General features: G+C 36.6%; 1 protein-coding gene across 9 annotated transcripts; it reads right to left on the bottom strand.

The window, feature by feature from the left end:
• Positions 1–913: 913 nt before the first annotated feature.
• On the bottom strand, positions 914–5,299 carry LOC125219681 (SWI/SNF complex subunit SWI3C-like). Of its 9 annotated transcripts, none has more exons than XR_007176181.2 (8): positions 4,938–5,299; positions 4,077–4,756; positions 3,912–3,976; positions 3,714–3,805; positions 3,500–3,584; positions 2,843–3,270; positions 1,803–2,038; positions 914–1,458 (listed from the first exon to the last, which is right to left on the bottom strand). XR_007176181.2 is itself a non-coding variant. In XM_089065180.1 (8 exons), the coding sequence occupies exons 7-8, from the start codon at positions 1,875–1,877 to the stop codon at positions 1,072–1,074; spliced, it is 486 nt and encodes a 161-aa protein (XP_088921306.1). In that variant the 5' UTR covers positions 1,878–2,038; positions 2,843–3,270; positions 3,500–3,584; positions 3,714–3,805; positions 3,912–3,976; positions 4,077–4,756; positions 4,938–5,299; the 3' UTR covers positions 914–1,071. The 9 variants fall into 9 exon arrangements, 6 of the variants coding, with proteins under 6 accessions (XP_088921306.1, XP_088921308.1, XP_088921309.1 ...); XR_007176182.2 differs by having other exon boundaries at positions 914–1,451; XM_089065180.1 differs by having other exon boundaries at positions 914–1,482.
• Positions 5,300–22,057: the final 16,758 nt, after the last annotated feature.

Here is a 22,057-nt window from a genome sequence, read left to right as displayed (position 1 = left end):
AAATTCGAATCCTACCATCCATCGCAACTTACATGGACTGGGAAGTTTGGCAAATGGATGTCAAGACCACTTTCTTACATGGCAGTCTTGAAGAAACCATTTACATGAAACAACTCGAGGACTATGAGGTTAAGGGTAAATAGCACATAGTCTGAAAGCTTAAGAGATCTATTTATGGACTCAAGCAAGCATCTAGAGCATGGAACATGTGCTTTGAAACTGTAAAATCTTTTGGTTTTGATCAGTGCCCTGAAGAAAGCTGCGTGTATAAGAACTCTCATGTAGTATGACAAATTTAATTTGGACTGTTAATCTTTGTACGATACTGCATGATAAGGGATAATAGTAACTAAAATAATGAAATTTAGTTAAATTTTAGCCGTCTCAAAAAATATTTGAAATTAAAATATTAAATTATAAAATTTCTTTTATAATAGTAACAAACTGTCTTTCAATGATTCTCAGAACGATTTTGTTTTATTAAAATTAGAAAACAAATTAAAAATTCATTTATTTATAAATTTAGAATTTTAAAACAAAATCCCCCCAGGTCGCGTTGCCGCTGTCCACAGTGGATGTCAAGGAGCGGCCGCACCTTGGCAGGCGACGCCCCACATCAGGCATGCCGGTCCTTCACCTGCCTACCTACAACGCGTCACGGCACCTCTCCGTTCCCGGTTGTAAATGCTGTGAGGGGATCCAAATCCAAGCCATAGTACTAAACTAATTTAGACTATTTACTAATCCAATTGGTATGTTAAATGGTACACGTGCAGTGCAGATATTCCCTCTTATACCTTGAACATGGAAATAGGATGAACTGCTACAGGATCTGAACAGTGCCAATTTAGCAAATGTGAACCATCAAGGATAAAAGAGTACTATTATTCAGATAAGGAGCCATACCAAATACTAAAAATTTAAAACCCATCAAATGCAATTTCATTGATTCATGCAATTTTCATAATCTGTACAGCTGAATAGTAGTACAATCCTAATATACCACTTGCCTTTCCTCATCTAATTAGTAATATGGTCACAATCAATTAGTAGTTCAAATCTCAAATCTTTTCATATCCAAGCAGTTGATCCATTCTCCGTAGAGAAAGTCAGGTTTGCACATCCAAGCTGCACCAGGGGATACAGGATACCCCCCTTTTGTTGTTGCTGTTGCTGTTGCTGTTGCTGTTGCATCAGGGACATGTGGGGATGTATGGGTTGGTTATTTCCGTATACAGAAACGAAAGGTTGTTGGGAGCCTTGAACATGCTGTCTATTTCCTGCATAATTGTTCATAACAGAATTACAATTACTGACACCTGGCAGCCCCATTGGCCGTTGCACCCCAGCAGAACTAAACTGCCCCGACATCACGAGGGCCCGTTCAGCAGAAATCCTCTGCCTGGTCCTTTCCATCTGCTCACATTCTCTCATTAGGAATGTTTCAATTTCTGCAAACTGCTTCAGCTTTAGCTCCAATCTCTTTAAATGAAAGATAAATCGTTGCAGTACCACATGTCAACATACATTGCATCATGAGACCAACACCCATGATAGAAGTGCCAATTTTGGAATGAAGAAAACAAATTGGCCTAAATATAAGGAATATTGCGGCAGGAATAGAAGTTGAGCCGAAGCAAGACGAAAGAAGTAGTTTTAATTTCTTAAGCAATGGAAGATGGCATTGCAATCAATATGAGCTGAGTAGAGCATCTAAAGCTTTCAACCTAGCATGAGTGCATAACCAAAGCTTTCAGCAAAACTAACCATAAGATTCTACATAATCATTGCAAGGATAGTACCTGATGGTTAATAATATTAGCAGATAACCGCTGGATTTTACGCTCTTCGTGATCAGCAAAAAGCTTTGCCTTCATGGCTGCTGTATTAATATGAGTAATTAAAAGCCAACAAAAGATTAGCTACACATACTTCCGGGACTCCCTTCTTTGCTACTCTCCTTAGACAATGAACCCAAAGATGCATGGGAACAGGCTGCAGCCACTCTTGGCCCCAATGCAGAAGCAAGTAACGCCACCTATAAGAACATCAGGTTGATTATAAGAACATGCCTAAACAAATTAGTATGCAGCAGAAATTCCAAGCTTCTAATGACATTGGACGCATATACATGAGTACAAGGATGAAAATGAAGCTTCAGATTATACAGTGCATAGCTGTGATATTTCCAGAAACAAGTTAAGGTGAATCTTAGAAGCTTCCATGACCATCACATGAAACCTACCGAAAATTTTCAGTTCTGACCCATCAAAATGTTTTCAGTTGTGCCACAGCAAGATGGGCAGGAAGAAACGAAATAGATATCATAGAACAGATTTAGGGTTTCAGTTTTCAGTCCCTAAAAGAAAATGGTAATTTCAACAATCAGGAATCCAAGATGTGCAAGGAACAGACATGATAAGATATATTTGTGAGAAAAAAATAGATGCATAATAAAGGAATCATGTCATTACATTATTCCCAGGAAGTAGACACAAACGATTACGGATGGGGCAGATCACCTTCCTGTTCTCTCTAAACTATGCAATATGCATCATTTTATTCAATATTGTAGAGTGCAATTTTCAATAACACGTGTTAAGCTACTTTAATACAAGTTAAGGGGACAGTGTAAGTGATCTGATTACTTCAATAACAATAATTCAATATCAATATCAATATCAAGAGGGGTGATCCGTTGCTCACTTTCTTAAGTTGCTAACTCTACTAATTCATCGATGCAGCGTATTAAAAATGTCAACACGATAACATTGAAATGTCAACATAAACTTAGTTGATATTTTAATACATTGTGTTGCATTGATATTTAACATAAACTCACTCAAATTGGCCTCTTTGAGAAGCTTTTTCCAAGAAACAATCGTGGTCTCCCGGGGATTCATCTCCACCATAAACCTCACCCGGCTGCCGCTGACCTCAACCGACCTCATTTGGCCCGTCGGATTCATGTCTTCCACAATCAATTCACTCCACCAGGCTGATCTTTTGAAATTGCTTAAATAATGTCTTCAGTCCGCAAATATAAACATTGTGAACTAGTCTATCTTGATAGGAAAACATAACTTTAGATGACCATATAAATTTAAGGTTCAGGAAAAGTGCTTCAGTTGTTGGTACTAAAGAAGATAGTTCCACAACAAATATCTACATCTACATCGTGCATCTCAGAAGTGGAGTTCATTTGGAATACAGGTCTTTAACAATTTGGATTGTCTCAGCCAAGACATAGCGTTCCACCTCGACAAACTTCTGTAACATCATCACAAAAAATGTTATCGACAGCAAAATATCCAAATGGAATATCATAAAAGTGAGGTGACAGGACCAAAACCATCCACACAGTATCTATTCCAGGTCATCAAACAGTAAAGGCAACCAACAAAAAAATGATAGACGATTTTCATGTGAATGTCAAATAGAAGAACAAAACACAATAGCCTTAAAAGTAAAAAATATTTGTCTTAAAGTGGGAAAATACATTCAGTGTTGTAATCTTCATCAAGTGGCCCAAAATGCTCATTAGGCGGCTGAACATATCCTCGAATCCGTCTATAGCAGGAGCTCTGCAGCAACAAAAAAGGACACGGTTTTGACTTATGCTAACAGACTTGCCAATTAAGCACGGACATAAACCATAGTAGTATAAGTTAGCTCTATAACGAAGATGAAAAAATTCAATTGCCTTTGATTACCACTATTCTAGCCACTTTAGCAAGCTCCAGTTTTATTTCTGAAGGCAATCTCTTTTTGCGCGAGTGAGATTGATTAACGGGATCCCGAGGATCTGCAGAAAGTGGTTTAACTGTTTATGCACAAACAAAAAACAGTAATATGACATGAATCATACTAAAATAATAGAAATAAACTAGGGTGTAATACTAGTGATTTACATCGTGCAACTATCTTCTCCAACTCTCCAAAGGCATTCTCAAGTTTGTAATACTTGGAGATTCCTCTTGTAAAAAAAAAGGTAAGGCGTTTAATTCGGGGTGATAAAATCAAACTTGCTATGTGAATAAAAAAATAAAGCAACTTGATGAAGGAGCAGTGCACACCAACTCAATATCATGATTGAAAGAATCATCGGTGTTGTAGTCATCATCATCAGGCATGTTGTCAAGGAGAAGATCGTCCTCATCCCTGCTGCCCTGCAAGTTCTATTAGAAATGGGCCACTCACCCCTTAAAAGGCATCATAAGGGGGAGGGTTATCCACACTTATATAGAGAAGTTAGAATCATCACCAAGCCGATGTGGGACAAGGATTTGGAGAATTTAATTTCTAATATGGTATCAGAGCGGGCCCAAGTCGATGATGGATATATTTCTTTATCTCTTCTCTTGCCTACCCACGTGATGGAAGTCTGATGTGTCATTCCGGCCCACACGTGAGGGGGCGTGTTAAAATCCTATATCTTCTATGTAAGTATGGATAACCCTCCCCCTTATGAGGCCTCTTAAGGGGTGAGTGGCTCATTTCTAATATGGTATCTGCGCGGGCCCAAGTCGATGATGGTTTTCTCTTTATCTTCTTTCCGGCCCACATCGATGATGGTTCTCTAGCATTGCCTACCCACGTGATGGAAGACCGATGTTCTTTCCGGCCCACACGTGAGGGGCGTGTTAAATTCTCTAAAAGTCTGTCCACATCGACTTAGTGATGATCCAATCTAATCTATATAAGTGTGGATAACCCTCCCCCTTATGAGGCCTTTTAAGGGGTGAGTGGCTCATTTCTAATAAGTTCCGCATACAAAAAACAAAATCCGCCAAGTCAAAACGAAATCTCGGATTCGAATTCACCAACAATTTTCCAAACCAGAATGTTAAATGAAATCTAGGCCAACAATATACCAATAAAAGTGGGAGCTCAAAATAGTAAAAATCATCAATAACAACGCTGCATTGCAAGATTACCGTTTCATTCATTTGAGAAGCCGCCGCAGGAGGAGAAAATGGCTGCTCGTCGCTACGGAATTCAAAAGACGGGCCAGGAGCCGACGGACCGGGCCCATCGGCTTCACTCAAATCTGCTCTTTTGAGAATCCTTTTCCAGGAAACAATCGTGGTCTCCTCGGGATTCAGCTCCACTTTAAACCGACCCGGCCGTCGCCGACCACCACTGATGCTCCCTGTTTCGATTCGGGCCGGACGGATTCAGCGCCTTTCACCATCAATTCAACTCTGTGCTCAATCAATGAAGAGGTGTAGGGTTGTTCAGAAATCGGGTTACATTTTGAAGAAAGAAGCTTGCATTTGAGTTGATGAGAGAGACGAAATTAAGAAGATATTCATTTTCTCATATTTAACGGTTACAACTATAAATGAATGAAGATCTTGCGTGAGCCCAACAATTCCCTAATTTTAAGATTCCACCCCAATTCTTTTTACAAATTCATTTTCTAGCCATCTGTTTTTTTTTTCCGTCAAAAAATGACTTGAACAATCATATTATTATTAACAATATCATTAGAGTTATAATAATAATAATAATAAAGCTTGATGAAGTATAATATGTGCACTAATATCCTGTTGAAGTTTAAATAATTTTAGTGAAATATGTAACAGTTTTTTCTATAAAAAGCATGAGGATAAGTTGACTTTCAAAAAAATCCCATCGGGCAACCTAGAAATTATGGCTTGACAAAAAAATGAATATGATCACGGTTGTCACCATAAATAAAAGTAGGTATAGAATATATGTTTGAATTTACAATTAATTTTAAAGGAATCTACATATGTATTAATATGACAACCCACTTTATTGTAACACCATACCATCATTTTAGGCCGTTAGATTTAAAGATTATGTGATTCTCAAGCTGCTATGTGGGAGACAATTTTAATTAAATTGGAACATGAAAAAACGGTGAAGGGCAAAAACGACATTCTCTATATTTAGTCTATTACCAGATTGTAGTGTTACTCTATGCATATTGCAGTGTTATTATATGATTATTGCAGTGTTACGCACCTACAACATTCTTAATAGTTTTTTACCTTACCATTGCAATGTTACTCTATAAATATTACAGTGTTACCTAATATAATACTAGTATTTGCAGTTTACATATTACTTTGAGTACACTTTATTGTACTCAGTGGCGGACCAACTAAGGATCTTGGGGATTCATGAAACCACCAATGATTAAAAATAACTCTATATATTTTATATTCATTCAAATCAAGTATTCACTTAATTGCTTAAGTGGTAAGTTGCAAGTCAATCACAATTGGTCTTTTGTTATTTTATACTTGTGTTTTTACAATTTTTTGTGATACTCTTACATCTATTATTCATGAAATATTTATGTTTTATTGTAATTCATTAATTATTTTGATTTCAAAATCTATTCAGAATTGATAATTTTTTTTTTATATATTTTTTATTTTTTATTTTTTGCTATTTTTTGTGATATTTTTTTTTCTACTACTATTATACACAAAAATTTTCATGGTATATACTTTTAACTTATTTCAAAATTTACTCATAATTAATAATATTAAATATATACATATCTTGAGTTTTTATATATCATTTAATTATTTATATCAAATTACTCATGTTATGCGCATCTTTGTCGCAACTTTCGGCTACGCAAACATAAAAAATAACCCAACAATTGTTACCAATATATTGAAACACCCCCCCCCCTCCCCCAATGACAAAATTCTGCGTCTGCCACTGATTGTACTTGTTTTAATTTTTTGGAATTGACTAAAATACCCACACTTGCAACATCCAACATATAGGACGCAATCCAAACTCTATTTCTTCAATTCAATCACAGGCGTCAGATCGAACGGTTAGGATTAGTGTTATGGTGTCACTCTAAATATGGTGGGCACTCGTAATGCTCCCGTCTACAATGTAATGCTTACTTGTATCGCTATATTTATACAATCAATTTTTAACATTGCCATTACTTTTAGTTTCTCCAATTGTCCATTTGGTATTAATAACTATGCTTAATAGTATTTATCCTAGCTTTACTTGCTATATGGTATACAAGTTTAATTACTCTCTCTATCCACACAAAATAATTCTATTGTGACGATATTAAAGAGAAAAGAAGAAAGAGTATGTAAAGTAAGAGAAATATGGAGAAAAAATAGAGAGTAGAGAGAGGAGAAAAAGTAGGTAAAATATGATAGAGAAACTTTCCATATTTAGAAATGATACTATTTTTTGTGGACATCCCAAAATGGTAGAATGAGACTATTTTTCGTACACGGAGAGAGTATTTTATTGTATGTCTTACATTTCAGGTCTCTCATATTTTTTTCATCTTTTGTTGTATTAAATAAACCCACCTCATAGATAGATTAAATAATTTAGATTAAAAGTTCAATTATGATTACTAACTCAAATATTCATACTATTTTCAATTTTTTCACTCATTTCATTTGATTTTGATTGAGGTTTACTAAGATTATTTTATACAATTATAATTTAAACTTAAATACAAACTAAAATATCAAATATACAAACCCATCTTTAGTGTAGGAGCTGCGCATATTGAGAACATATAGGTGCTCTCAAATGCCGAGCACATACCAGTGCTGGCATATTTTTTTAACACAGAAAATTTAGCGCAAGCATAGGTGCTCAGTATGTTCACGGGGCTCAGGATGTTCGCATGAGGGCGTTGACAAGTTGGCGAGCATAAAATGTGCTGGGATGGTGCTACAAATTGATTGTAACGACCACTAGGAAAGTGCTCGATATACAATGCTTTTTGTTGTGAAAGTTTCGGGGATCTTGTTCTCCAAATACAAGCATGGAAACACTAATAAGTGTAGCCATTTTGTGTTATGGCGCATCTGATGTGGCTACTTTTAGTTCCACTTTTAGCCATAACACAAAATGAAATAAGATTTCACTGTAGCTCAATTGCAATAAATATTATCTAAATTGTCCCTTAAAATTAAGAACTATTTTTATTTTAGTTTATTTTTAAAATTTAGAAACTTTTATTCTTTTTAATGATGTAGGACTTTATCTACTTTAATAATACTTCAATCATTTTTTCAATCTAACTCTATCTTATTTTACCAACTAACTATACATTAAAACCGGTGCCCTTCATAAGTTCATATTTTTAAGGGACGAGAGAGTGCAAAAAACACCTCAAATCTTGATAAACCAAAACAAAACCTAACAACTCGAAATATTAGTAAGTTAATTCTTCCACACAAATGCTTATCAAGTTTGTGCTCTTTCTCCTCCCTGCGAAATAACAAGCTTCTCAAGGCGAAGAATGGCTTCAGCCACCTCGGCATTGGGCATCCGTTTTGCTTTCTTTTTCGGTTGCAAACTTGACAGGATTCTCTGTGCTAGAGATCAACTTCTTTCATTTTCCCTGCTTCGGGTTGCCTATTGAGGCTGTTTGAGGTGACAGGAATGCGAGCTATAGTGCTCGCCAACTTAGAACCAAGATCACAACACAACAATTTCTAACGAGAATTTGTTCCATGTGAATTGTTGGAGGCATCCTGTGGTAAAACATTTTTCTCCTTGATTTTCTCTCGATCCTAAGTCAACAAATGAAACGAAGATGATGTGAGCGTGAGCAGAACAACGAATTTGAAACACTAACATGGGACTCCATTGAGTAAATATAAGGAGAAACCTATGATTATACATGACACAAATTTTGACATCATATATACTTACATCAATTTTCCACTAATTTCTAACTGCAGCAGGACGGGGCTTAGAGGCAAAAGTAAAACCATACCTTCCGAAAACTACGAATGGCTTTCCTTTCTTTAGCTCTGTATATAGCGCGTTTAATTCTATTACTATTCATAAAGCCACCGGGCCACAACAAAGCCAGCTGCATTGCAACGAATTGTATATATAATGGTTATCACATAGTTTGACAAAGACAACATGCAATGAAATAACCACCACCAAAGACAGATATTCAATTTGACAGCATGAACCACACCCACTAGATCGTACAACAAAACTTAAAGATGGTGATGAATTAGTATCTTCTACAGACACAATTAAATCTTATTTAAAGAAGGCATTGACGTTAACTCAACATTCAAATTACCTCTTCATATAGCTTTTCGACTGGAGGACTTGAGTCTTCTTCTAGACTCTAAGATGAAAACAAAATAACAATTAGGATTCAAAACCTAAAAAAAAAAAAACCAAAATAACAGTTTCTTGTTTATTTTCCCATGCTTCTAAAAAAAACCAAAATAACAGTTTCTTGTTTATTTTCCCATGCTTCTCATTTTCATTTACTTTAGGGCGGGGGGATGAACGGTCCGCTTGAGCTACAGAAATCAGATACATACCTCGACATAAAGATCATATAATTTACAAATTTTATTTTCCAACGCAATGTTGAAGCTGTATTTGTGTTTCTTGCCCGCAGCCCGTGATTTAACCATTTCAGCAACTTTTTGTTTCATCTTCCGTATTTGATCATACTTCCCTTGTTTAGCGGATAATCCCGCATTAGCCATAGCTCGAAGATTTCTCTGCAAATAAATATGCTTAGTGAATTAAGTAACGGTATTCGAGGCTAATAATGCCTGTGAGATTGTGGCCCTTATGCAGGAGGGCCAAGAATTAGTCCCGGGCCCAATATCCACTGCCCAGCTTCTTCTGGCCCAGCTTGTAACCCTAGCTACGTGTCAGTGTGTGAGTGGGTGTTCTCTCTCTCTTATATGCTATCCTAAATCTAAACCGTCTCACTTCTTCTCTTCCAATCTAGGGTTTTCCCTTGAGATTGTTTCTACCTTCTCTCTGTGTAATCTTGAGAATTCTCATCTCTTCCTTCATCTCTAGTGTGAGTGTAAGGTGTGAGCTGGTGTTAGGCTGTTTGTGGAAACCTCTGGTTTCTAGTCTTGTTTCTTGGACTGGTGTTTGGTTTCTGAGTTGAAGAGGCTCCTCCGAGAGTTGAGTTCTGGTGTGAATCGATTTGATTGAGTGTTGGATGTGCGGTGGTGGATCTAGGGTTCCGGTGTGACTTGTCTTGATTGACTGCGGTCGATCTGTGTTCTCCCTTGGTGCAAATCGGATATGGCTGGATAATTGAGGGCCGGATATATAGATCTGTGTAGTTGTACGTGGTGCAACTTGAGCCACATCAAACTTTGTTTTCTAATCAATCTTTTGATTCTGTTTTGCTATTCTACTGCATTCTATTATTGTTGAAATTACTAACCGTTTACTTAGTGTTTCAGGTTAGCTAATCGTGGTTGCAGCTATAGTTTAAGTATTTTTTGTATCAGATCTGTAATCTGACGGTTGATCTCCTCATGACTTGTTGTAGATACTTGGATTATATCAAGCCTTCGGTTGATCAATACCTAACAGTGGTATCAGAGCCACGTTAGGATCAGTCAAGGCTTTGGTATTCACATAGCCTCGCACCTATCGTGGATATCTGGTAAATCAAGAGATCCTTCGGTCCCTTGGGTGGTATTGTTTTCTGAACCCCTTCTTCTTTGGTGTTCTTTGGTGTTCTGTGTTTTTCCTGGTTTTCTCTTCGTTTTCTGCTGTGCTTCCTTCTTTCTGTGGATTCTTGGCTTTAATTGTGGGTGGTGATTTTGCTTAAGGCTACCTCAAGTGGTCTGTAAAACTGTGTGGTTGCAATAGAGCTTAAGTCTGCCTCAGTGACCCCCTGCGCCCTCAAAGCATTGAGTGTTTGTGAACTGGGAAATCCTGGGGATTGGATGCTCTGTTGTTCTTGACAACTTGTAGTACCTTGTTCTGTCAGAATCACTCCTAGATTAAGCTCAAGTTCTTGTTTCTGTTTCCTGTTGGCCTTCTTTGGTTTGTGGTTTTGTTGTGTTCTCCTCTGTGCTTCTGTGCTTTGTGCTTGTTAGCCCCTGGTTCTTTTTCAACATGTCAAACCTTCCCTTTGGACTCACTCCTTTCAATGGAAAAGGTGATTTCAGGATCTGGAAACAGAAACTTAAGTGTGTTTTAATTCAGCAGAAAGTGTATAAAGCTATTGATCTTAACTATTCTGATACTGATACTGATGCCACTAAGGCAGAAATGAATGAGTTGGCTTGCTCTACTATTGTCTTGAGCTTGAGTGACTCTGTGATTAGGAAAGTTGGTGTTATTGACTCTGCCAAGGATTTATGGGACAAGCTTGATGAATTGTATACTGAAACTTCTTTGTCCAACTGTATGTATTTGCTTGAGAAACTGTTCATATTTAAGTTAGATATGTCTAAGGATATTGATGAGAATATTGATTGTTTCTCTAAGCTTGTGCTTGATATTAAAAGGTCTGGAGACAAGAATATTGATGATTATACCTCTATTGCTCTCATGAACTCTATTCCTGAATCTTACAGTGATGTTAAGGCAGCTATTAAATATGGGAGGGATACAGCCTCCCTGGATCTGATTGTGAGCTCCTTAAAATCCAAAGAGTTGGAACTAAAAGAGAAGAATAACTCCAAGGCTGCTCTGGATAAAGCCTTGCAGGTCAAAGGAAGATCTAACACCAGAGGAAAGGACAAGCAGGCTAATGGCAAGCCTTCTGAGAAAGGAAACAAAAAGCATCACAGAAATAAGCCCAGATCCTCCTCTCAAGACCCTAAAAAGTCTAGGAGATGTTATAAGTGTAATGAACTTGGCCATTATAGCAGGGAATGTCCACTTAAGAAAAATAAGAAGGATGATCCTGATCAGATTGCAAATTTGGTCAAGTCTGATGATGAAGGAACTTGCTTCATGCTAACTGATGTTATCTCTGTGAATGCCTCTCTTAGTAAAGAGTTTAATAAGTCTGAGTGGTTGGTAGACTCAGGCCGTACTTATCATTTCCCCTTTCAAAGATATCTTTTCTGAATTAACCCCTGTTACTAATGGTTTTGTTTCTATGGCCAATAACAAACAGTGCAGGATTGAAGGCATTGGTACAATTTGCCTCAGGTTTAATTCTGGTTGTAAGTTCACTTTGAAAAATGTGAAATATGTGCCTAGCCTGCATTATAATCTGCTTTCTTGTGCTTCCCTTGAGGCTGAAGGGCTAGAAGGTAGATGGGGCAATGGGATGATGAAAATCTTTAAGGGTTCTTTGTGCATGTTCAAAGCTGAGAAAAAGTATAATCTATATGTTTGCACTGCCCAACCCTTATGTGATATTTCTGTTGCTCATACTGTGAAAGTAAATAATACTGTTTTATGGCACAATAGATTATGACATATTTAAAAAGGCATGCATATTCTTCATAAGCATGGTTATTTGCTGGATGATGATGTTAACTTGCCTCTTCCCTTCTGTGATACTTGTATAAAGGGGAAGCAACATAAAGTTTCTTTCCCTGTTTCTGTGCCTACTTGTTCCGGTACAAATGTGCTTGAATATTTACATGTTGATGTCTGGGGTCCTGCCTTAGTTACTACACATGGAGGCTACTCTTATTTCCTATCTATTGTGGATGATTTCTCCAGGAAAGTTTGGGTTTTCTTGTTGAAACACAAGTCTGATGTGTTTGTTAAGTTTCAGGATTGGAAGAAGCTTGTAGAAAACCAAACTGGAAAGAGAATTGGGACTCTGAGAACCGACAATGGTTTAGAATTTTGTAACTCTTAGATTGATGAATTGTGTGTGAATGCAGGTATCAGAAGACACAAGACTATTCCTTATACACCCCAGCAGAATGGGGTGGCAGAGAGGATGAATAGGACCTTACTAGAAAGAGTGAGGTGCCTCCTTACTCTGAGTGGCCTGTCTAAAAAGTTCTGGGGGGAAGCCTTAAATACTGCAGCCTACTTAGTTAATAGGTCTCCCTCTGTTCCCTTAAAGGGCAAGTGCCCTGAGTCTGTGTTCTCTGGTAAAAGTGTCAGCCTTACACACCTTAGAGTTTTTGGTTGTAGTGCTTTTATACACCAAAAGACTGATAAGCTTGAGGCCAGGTCTAGGAAGTGTGTTTTCTTGGGATACCCTGAGGGTGTTAAAGGGTATAGAGTGTGGCTTAGAGATGAGTCTGGTTTCAGAGTTGCTATTAGCAGGGATGTTATCTTCAATGAGTCTGAGTTTCCTTGTCTCTCAGAGTCTGGAACTCCTATGCCTACTGAGGTTACTCCAAATGAGGTGGAGTCTGCTCCAAATGAGGTGGAGGGACCTCAAATCCAGGAATATGTTCCCAGACAAGAAGCTGAAGCTGAAGCAACTCCAAATTCTCCAAATAGGGAAGAAGTTCCAATTATTAATAATCAGGATGTAGATTCAAATAGTGATCTAACTGATTATGTGTTGTGCAGGGACAGGGCAAGAAGGACTATCCATCAGCCAAGGATATTTGCTGATGAAATGAACCTTGTAGCTTTGGCCTTTAATGTACATGAGGCTGATGGGGATGAGCCTCAGTCATATAAGCAAGCTCTCAAATCCATGTTCTACCCCAAATGGCTTATGGCCATGGAAGAAGAAATGAAGTCTTTAGTTCAAAATAAAACTTGGATTCTTATTCCTGAACCTACTAACTGTACTATTGTTGAGTGTAGGTGGTTATTTAAGCTGAAGTAGGAAGTTAGTGGTCCTAGATACAAGGCAAGACTTGTAGCTAAGGGATTCACTCAACAAGAGGGGGTGGACTACACTGAGATCTTTGCACCTGTTGTAAAGTTTACAACAATGCGGTTGTTACTTGCTTTATGTGCTATTTTTAACTTGGAACTGGAGCAAATGGATGTTAAGACAGCCTTTCTACATGGTGATCTTGACAAGCCTATATACATGAGGCAGCCTGAGGGATTTGTAGATCCTAAATTCCCTAACCATGTCTGCCTGTTAAAGAAAGCTCTCTATGGTTTGAAGCAGTCACCAAGGAGATGGAACATCAAGTTTGATCAATGCATGCAAGCTTCTGGGTTCATGAGAAGTGCCTTTGATCACTGTTTATACTATAAAAATCTCAACTCTGTTCCTACCTTTCTTTTATTATATGTAGATGATATGCTTATTATGAGTCCTAGTGCTAATGCTGTTAAAGATGTGCAGGATATGCTATGTTCCAATTTTGACATGAAGGACTTAGGAGATGCACAAAAGATTCTAGGGATTGATATTATCAGGACAGAAAGAACTCCCAGATGACCTTGCACCAGAAGTCTTATGTGAAGAATATATTAAGCAAGTTTAGTATGGCTGATGCCAAGTGATAAGGCTAATTTCATGCATCGGTATGTGCAAAGTAATGTTATAATTTGCTGGGTCTAACACGTTTACTAAGCCAGGTGTGTGAAGAAAATGGCTAGATCGAGGAAGTTATGGAGGAGATGGTCTAGCAGGAGAATGGAACGAAATGAGCAGGAATTACGAGGAAATTGGCGTGATAAAGGGAGTCTACAGCTGAGGGCAACAAAGTCATTATCAATTCCTCGCTGGACCCACTAAAACGCCTATAAATAGAGAGGAGCATGCAGCGCAAGAGATAGTTTTTACTCTTCTTAGCTCATACATTTACACACACACTTGGGAAAAATTCTGGGGATAATCGTGATAGGGGAGGTACTTTCTAAAGATCTCGAGTTTGGTAACACCGTCCTAGTGAGGGCGAAGATACAATTGTTTTAATTTCAGCTGTTTTTGCTAGTTTCCACCGTCGAACTTCACTTTTGGGAGTCGACTTTGATGTTGATGATGTTTAACTGCTTATCGCTCATGGATCTGAGTTTAGCTGTTTAATTTCAAGTTATTTTGCTTAGATCTCTCTGCTGTTAGCGTAATTCTTAAATTGCTATGTCGATCTCTGCTTATTTCGTTATTAAGGTGTTTGATGTGGAATTTGGTGACAGATATGTGGTTGATTGAGTGTTCGGAGCTTAAATTTGTAAATCTGACGTGATGGAGAATTTCTTTTGTTTGGAGTCCGTGTCGGACGCTTGGATCCGGAGTGGATTTAGCGTCTGAAGTTGGTTTTGGCGTGTGAAAGAAACAGTAGTTAATAGACTTGTTTTATTTCCTTTGTTTTCTATTTCACTTCGTCTAGGTATGCAGATCTGTTAAGTTCTTCGTTATTTATGCATAGATTTGATTTCAAGTTAGTAGCCCTGTTTTTGATTTGCTTATGTGTTTTCTCAAGAAGTTTTATGCGAATTTGGTTGTAGAAGAGGATGTCACTGTCAGTTAGTACGAGAGTTAGTTATTCTGCCACTTTCCAGTCGTACTCTGCTTTTTCTTAGATGTGGTCCCACCGTAGAATTATCTCCTAGGTCTAGCTGTTAGGTTAAGTTTCTTTCTAATATTCCCAAGTCAAGTTAATTTTAATTTTCCTCAACCCAAGAAAATGCGTGGCAGCAGCCAACACCAAAAATACTCCCAAATCCTTGATTACGAGTCTTACGCATCCTTCTATGTGGGATCGATCCCTACTTCCCTATACTAGGTTTAGTAAAGTGGTTGAGGGTTTTTGAAGCGGGGAAGTACTTGTGTGTCCGACGACCGGGATTCCGCACAACCTACGAGTTCCTAGACCAAGTGATCTAGTGGACTTGCTGGATCTGGGGAACCTGCCTTATTTGAATATCGCAACACTGCACACACACTACACTTGTACTGTCACATCCCAAGTAGCTTCACCAAGCCATGCACTGTTCCCTTGGTAGCCCATTTTGTTCTTAGCAAAGATCAGTGTCCTAAAAATGAAGATGAGGTTCTGAAAATGAAGAAAGTTCCATACTCCAATGCCATTGGTTCAGCAATGTATCTGATGGTGAGTACAAGGCCAGATATAGCCTACTCTATTTCCTGTCTATATGTAGATACATGTCCAATCCTGGACCTCCTCACTGGGAAGCATTGAAATGGCTTCTCAAATACCTTAAGCATACTGCTCACTATGGTTTACCTTTTTCTAAGTGTTCAGATGTAACTAACCTGTGTGGTTTTGTAGACTCATTAATGATAGGGACAAAAGGAAGTCAACCACTTCCTATGTCTTTAACCTTGGAGGTTCCTGTGTGAGTTGGAAGTCACAATTACAACACATTGTGGCTCTCTCAACTACTGAGTCAGAATACATTGCTATCACTGAGGCAATGAAAGAGGCCCTCTGGTTGAAAGGGGTTGTGAGTGAACTGAGATTCCTCAAGCAGCCCATTGTTGTATACTCTGACAGCCAGTCAGCTATCCAAGTGTGCAAAAATCCTGTCTTTCATGATAGGACAAAGCACATTGATGTCAGATTTCACTTTATCCGAGATGTTGTGGAGAAAGGTGAAGTTTTGTTGGAAAAGATTCACTCTGATTCTAATCCAGCTGATATGGGCACCAAGTGTTTGTCAGTGGAGAAGATGCTCTCTTGCATCAGGAAGCTCCACATTGATAGTGGATAGGTGAATTTGGTATATCAGGTTGTTTCTTCCCTTGGTTGTGTCTTTTAACTTTGTTTAAGTTTGCTTTTTCAAAGGTTTTAAAGCTCAGCTTGTGGGAGTGATGTTTACTAATGTCTAAGACATTGTAGGCATCTTATTTGGCGATGATGAAACACACATGATCAAATCCATGCCTCTCCTGATAAGGCCCAAGGTGGAGAATGTGAGATTGTGGCCCTTATGCAGGAGGGCCAAGAATTAGTCCCGGGCCCAATATCCACTGCCCAGCTTCTTCTGGCCCAGCTTGTAACCCTAGCTACGTGTCAGTGTGTGAGTGGGTGTTCTCTCTCTCTCTCTTATATGCTATCCTAAATCTAAACCGTCTCACTTCTTACTCTCTGATCTCTCTCGGTGCCTGAGCTTCTTCTCTTCCAATCTAGGGTTTTCCCTTGAGATTGTTTCTGCCTTCTCTCTGTGTAATCTTGAGAGTTCTCATCTCTTCCTTCATCTCTAGTGTGAGTGTAAGGTGTGAGCTGGTGTTAGGCTGCTTGTGGAAACCTCTGGTTTCTAGTCTTGTTTCTTGGACTGGTGTTTGGTTTCTGAGTTGAAGAGGCTCCTCCGAGAGTTGAGTTCTGGTGTGAATCGGTTTGATTGAGTGTTGGATGTGCGGTGGTGGATCTAGGGTTCCGGTGTGACTTGTCTTGATTGACTGCGGTCGATCTGTGTTCTCTCTTGGTGCAAATCGGAGATGGTTGGATAATTGAGGGCCGGATACATAGATCTGTGTAGTTGTACGTGGTGCAACTTGAGCCACATCAAACTTTGTTTTCTAATCAATCTTTTGATTCTGTTTTGCTATTATACTGCATTCTATTGTTGTTAAAATTACTAACCGTTTACTTAGTGTTTCAGGTTAGCTAATCGTGGTTGCAGCTATAGTTTTAGTATTTTCTGTATCAGGACTTGTTGTAGATACTTGGATTATATCAAGCCTTCGGCTGATCAATACCTAACAATGCCAAACATAATAAAAAAAAAACAATAAATGTAACATAATCAAGAAGCACAAAAATGGTTGAAAATATTAACTAAAAAGCAGATTGTAACGGTTACTCCCTAACATATCAAAGAAGGTAATAAAATGATATTGCGAAATTTTTTAAAAAATATCATAAAAAGTACGGAGTAAAAGAGATAAAGAAAGACACAATAAAGCAAAACAAACCAAAGCATAAAATATATCTTTATTTTCGAGGATGGAGTGTTGGATAATTTGTATTTCGACGGAAGCAAGTGAAGACATATTTCCATTAAGAGGTTTGGTTTGACGAGGAAAGGCAACAAGAATAATGATACAAATTTGTAAAAAATATTGGAAACGTATGATCACAGTTGGGCAACCTAGAAATTATGGCTTGAAAAATAAAAATATGATCACAGTTGTCACCATAAATAAAAGTAGGTATAGAATATACGTTTGAATTTACCATTAATTAAAAAGGAATCTACAAAGTAATGCTTACTTGTATGGATATATTTATACAATCAATTTGAACATTGTCATTTTTTTTAGTTTCTCTAATAGTACATTTGGTATTAAAAGCTATGCTTTAATAGTATTTATCCTAGATTTACTTGTTGTTTGGTATATAAGTCATGTTTATTTGCATATCTAAGCCAGCGGTTAGATTACGGAATAATTGGATGCAGGCTTATTAGGTTGAGAATTTTTTTTTATAGTGATTTATATTATAAAAATGAATAATGAAATGCGGCATTATGTGTTGAACAAGAGAAATAACAAACAATAGTTGTACATGAGTCCAACCCACTAGGCCAGTCCATCGGGTTTTGGGTCAGGCCCCCTCAGGTTGTGAGCTAATCGGATTCTAATTTTATCAGATGAAAATTTTCAACTGGAACCCTCCAAATATAGCAGGCTATTTAGGTTTCTGCACTGACATCCCTATATCTAAGTTATTAATTGCCAAATTTGAGTGAAATTATTGTCCCTCAATTTTATTTTTGCTATTCCGCGTTAGAAGAATTATGGTGTCAAATATAATGGTTATCAAATACGAAGATGATTCATTTCAAAACTTTTTTTTTTTTTAAGTTAGAACACATAATTATATCAGTTTCTAAATACATTAAAGTTGACATTAGAAAATATATTTGTTTCTTACTCAATATCAGTGTGTTGATTCATGAATATTAGTTTATGACTCAATATCGGAATTTGATATGTTTATAGTCCCAACTAATATTAATATACTCCCTCCGTCCCTAATAATTTGACACTATTTGACCCGACACGGGTTTTAAGAAATGTAATAGAAAGTAGGTTGAAAAAGTTAGTGGCATGTGGATCCTACATTTATATATTAGTTTTATAACAAAATATGAGTAGAAATAAGTTAGTGGAATGTGGGGTCTACTGTCAATACATTGTAAAAGTTAAAAGTGACAAATTTTAGAAACAACCGAAAAAAAGAAATAAGTGACAAATTTTCAGGGTCAGAGGAAGTACTAGAAAATTTTAAGAACTTTTAATTCTTAAAATGCTAATTTTAAAAATAATCTCACAACTTTGTATATAGAGTGAATTACATAAATGGTACCTTCTCTTACAGTTTCGCACATAAATGGCATCTGATCTTTATTTTATATCGTTTTTGGTATCCATGACAAAAATAACCCTGGGTACCAAACATGTGATTTTTTTGTTATGAAGGATATTTTTGGAAATGTCAATTAAATAGAACCAAATATATGATTATTTTTTTTCTTCCTTTCTTATTTCTTTTTTTCTTCTTTAGTTTATTCTTCTTTCGTTCCTTTTTTTTCATTTTCTTCTTCTTTTTTTAGTATTTTTATCTTCCTTTCTTCTTCTTTTTTTCTCATTAGTTTATGTTTCCTCTTTTTTCTTTTCTCTTCTTTTTCTTCTTTCTTTTTAGTGTTTTATACATACATCTAATTACATTCATAATATAAATCAATAACAAAACACCTAATTAAATTAATTATTTAAAGTAATTAAATCAATTGAATAATTTTAATAAAATTATTTATACTCATTTTAGGGTAACCGCCGGTTTGGAACCGAAACCGAAACCGGCGGTTTTGGAACCGAAACCGTAACCGCGAATCACCCTCCCGGTTCGATTCCGGTTCAACAATTTCCAAAACCAGAACTGGCGGTTCCTGAACCGTGGACACCTCTAGACACACCTAACTAAAAATATTCAACTCTTTATCATTATGAAACAATTCATAAGTTTAAATTTTGATTAAAGACTATATTGATTAATTATGAATACAGTTCACAAGTTTAAATTTTGATTAAGACTATATTGATTAATTATTAATTTAATATAAAATAATAAATATTATTTATTAATTACTACTAGTTTTACTATTATAACAATAATATTATTATAATAATTAAATATAATTATACCTATAATTATGATTAAGTATATTTAAATGATAGTAAAAAATAAATTAATTATTAATTTATAATATTAAAATAATAATATTAATATTGATTAATAATAATAGTATAAAGAGTGAGGAGAATGAGAGAAGATATTTTAATATCATTTTTGGTATTAATTTTATCAATGTCCAAAATATCCTTTATGGAACAAATGGAAAAGTGAATTTGTTTAGACGGTATTTTGGAATAAAAATTGCATCAGGTACCAAAAATGTGATTTATAGGTAGCAGAAACGATATATAATAAAGATCAAGTACCATTTATGTGCGAAAATGAAAGATCAGATACCATTTGTGTAGTTGTATATATATAGACATACAACTAAGCATTAAGTGTACAATCCTTTTTAATCAATTGTAATATAAATTCTATACAACTAAGCATTACATTGCACGTTCCTTTTTAATAAATTGTACTATATATATACCTAGTGCTGATACTTTGTATAAATATATCCATACAACTAAGCATTACATTGTAAATTCCTCATTAATCAATTGTAATAAAAATTCCTTACCTACTTTTATTTATGGTGACAACCGTGATCTTATTCAATTCTATGTCAAGCCATATTTTTCAAACATCAACTAATCCTCACATTTTTTATAAAAATATTATTAAATATTTCACTAAAATTTTTATAAACGTCAATACGATATTGGTGTGCGCATATTATAACTCTTTGACAAAGTTATAATGATTGTTTAAATATATTAGTAAATTTTTTGGCGAAATAAACAGAGCTAGAAAATGAATTTGTAAAAAGAATTCGGCTGAAATCTGAAATTATGGAAGTTATGTCAGTAGTCATGGCTGTAACCATTATAAATATCAGAAAATGTACTCACTCTCTCATCAACTCAAATGTAAGTTTGTTTCTACAAATTTAACCTAATTTCTTCACAACCCTCCCCCCCCTCTTCATTGGTGGACCACAAAATTGATTGTGGAAGGCCTGAATCTGACGGGCCGAAAATTGGCCCTGTTTGAAACCGGCGCCGTCAGTTGAAGCCGGCGGCGACTGGGTGTAGTTTAAAGTAGAGCTGAATCCCCCTGGAGACCACAATTGTTTCTTGGCAAAAGCTTCTGAAGGAGGCCAATTTGAGTGAGCCCGAATGCCCCGGTCCGTCTGCTCCGGGGCCGTTTCTTGAAGCCCGTGGGACGTGAGCTGCCACCTCCTCCTCCGACGACTTCTCCTACGAATGGAACGGGGGATAACAAATCGAAGGAACTGCATGATTGAAAGAATGAATGCGGTAAGTTGGTGAAATTGAATGCGAGTTTTTTCATCTTTATTGTTGCTGTTATTTTCATTAATTTTCATTCTATGTTGTTTTGTGTATGTGAATTGAAGAAATTGAAAGCCACAATGAAGATGGAACAAACTCGGATGCATTCTTTCAATCACGTTGTGATTCCTTCGATTGGCTAGCTACCGTTTCATTCATATGAGAAGTCGCCGCAAGAGGAGTAGGCGGCTCCACAATGGCGTCACTGCGGGCTTCAAGAGACGGTCCAGGAGGCGACAGACCGGCCCATCGGCCTCACTCAAATTTGCCTTTTTTAGAAGCTTTTTCCAGGAAACAATCGTGGACTCCCCGGGATTCAGCTCAACATTAAACCGCACCCGGCCGCCATCGGCCTCCACTGACGGTCCCTGTTTCGATTCAGCATCTTTCACCATCAATTCTGTGCTCTATCAATGAAGAGAAGTAGGGTTGTGATGAAATCGGGTTGAATTTTGTAGAAACAAGCTTGTATTTGAGTTGATGGGGAAGATGATTTTCATTTTTCGCATATTTTTTTGATTTGAGTTGATGGGGAAGACGATTTTCATTTTTCGCATATTTTTTTCATTTGAGTTGAGGAATAAATAATTTTACCCAAATTATTTGCAAATTCATTTTTTCTTCTTTTTAAAATGATTTGAACAATGAATAACTATATCAAATTGGAAAGTATAGTCAATTACACCTGTATATCAAGCACATTTATATGATTTCGTTTTACACTTTTTAGGTAATAAAAGAATACATACAATTGAGGAGCGTGTACATCGTTTGCATAAGTTTACATACTTGATACTAGTTGATTTCTTGCCAACGAAACTCAAAATAACAATAATATATGCACACTAATATCCTAATTTACGTTTAGACTATCTCCATTAATACACTTATTCTTATTTTTAGTGTAGGAAATTTTTCTAATTATACTACAAACTCAAA

The sequence above is a fragment of the Salvia hispanica genome, chromosome 1 (assembly GCF_029641045.1).
Source record: "Salvia hispanica isolate PSC_SH4W2 chromosome 1, Shi_PSC_v1, whole genome shotgun sequence".
In the NCBI taxonomy this organism is placed as follows: Eukaryota; Viridiplantae; Streptophyta; class Magnoliopsida; order Lamiales; family Lamiaceae; genus Salvia; species Salvia hispanica.
This window is presented reverse-complemented; position numbering and strand designations above follow the sequence as displayed.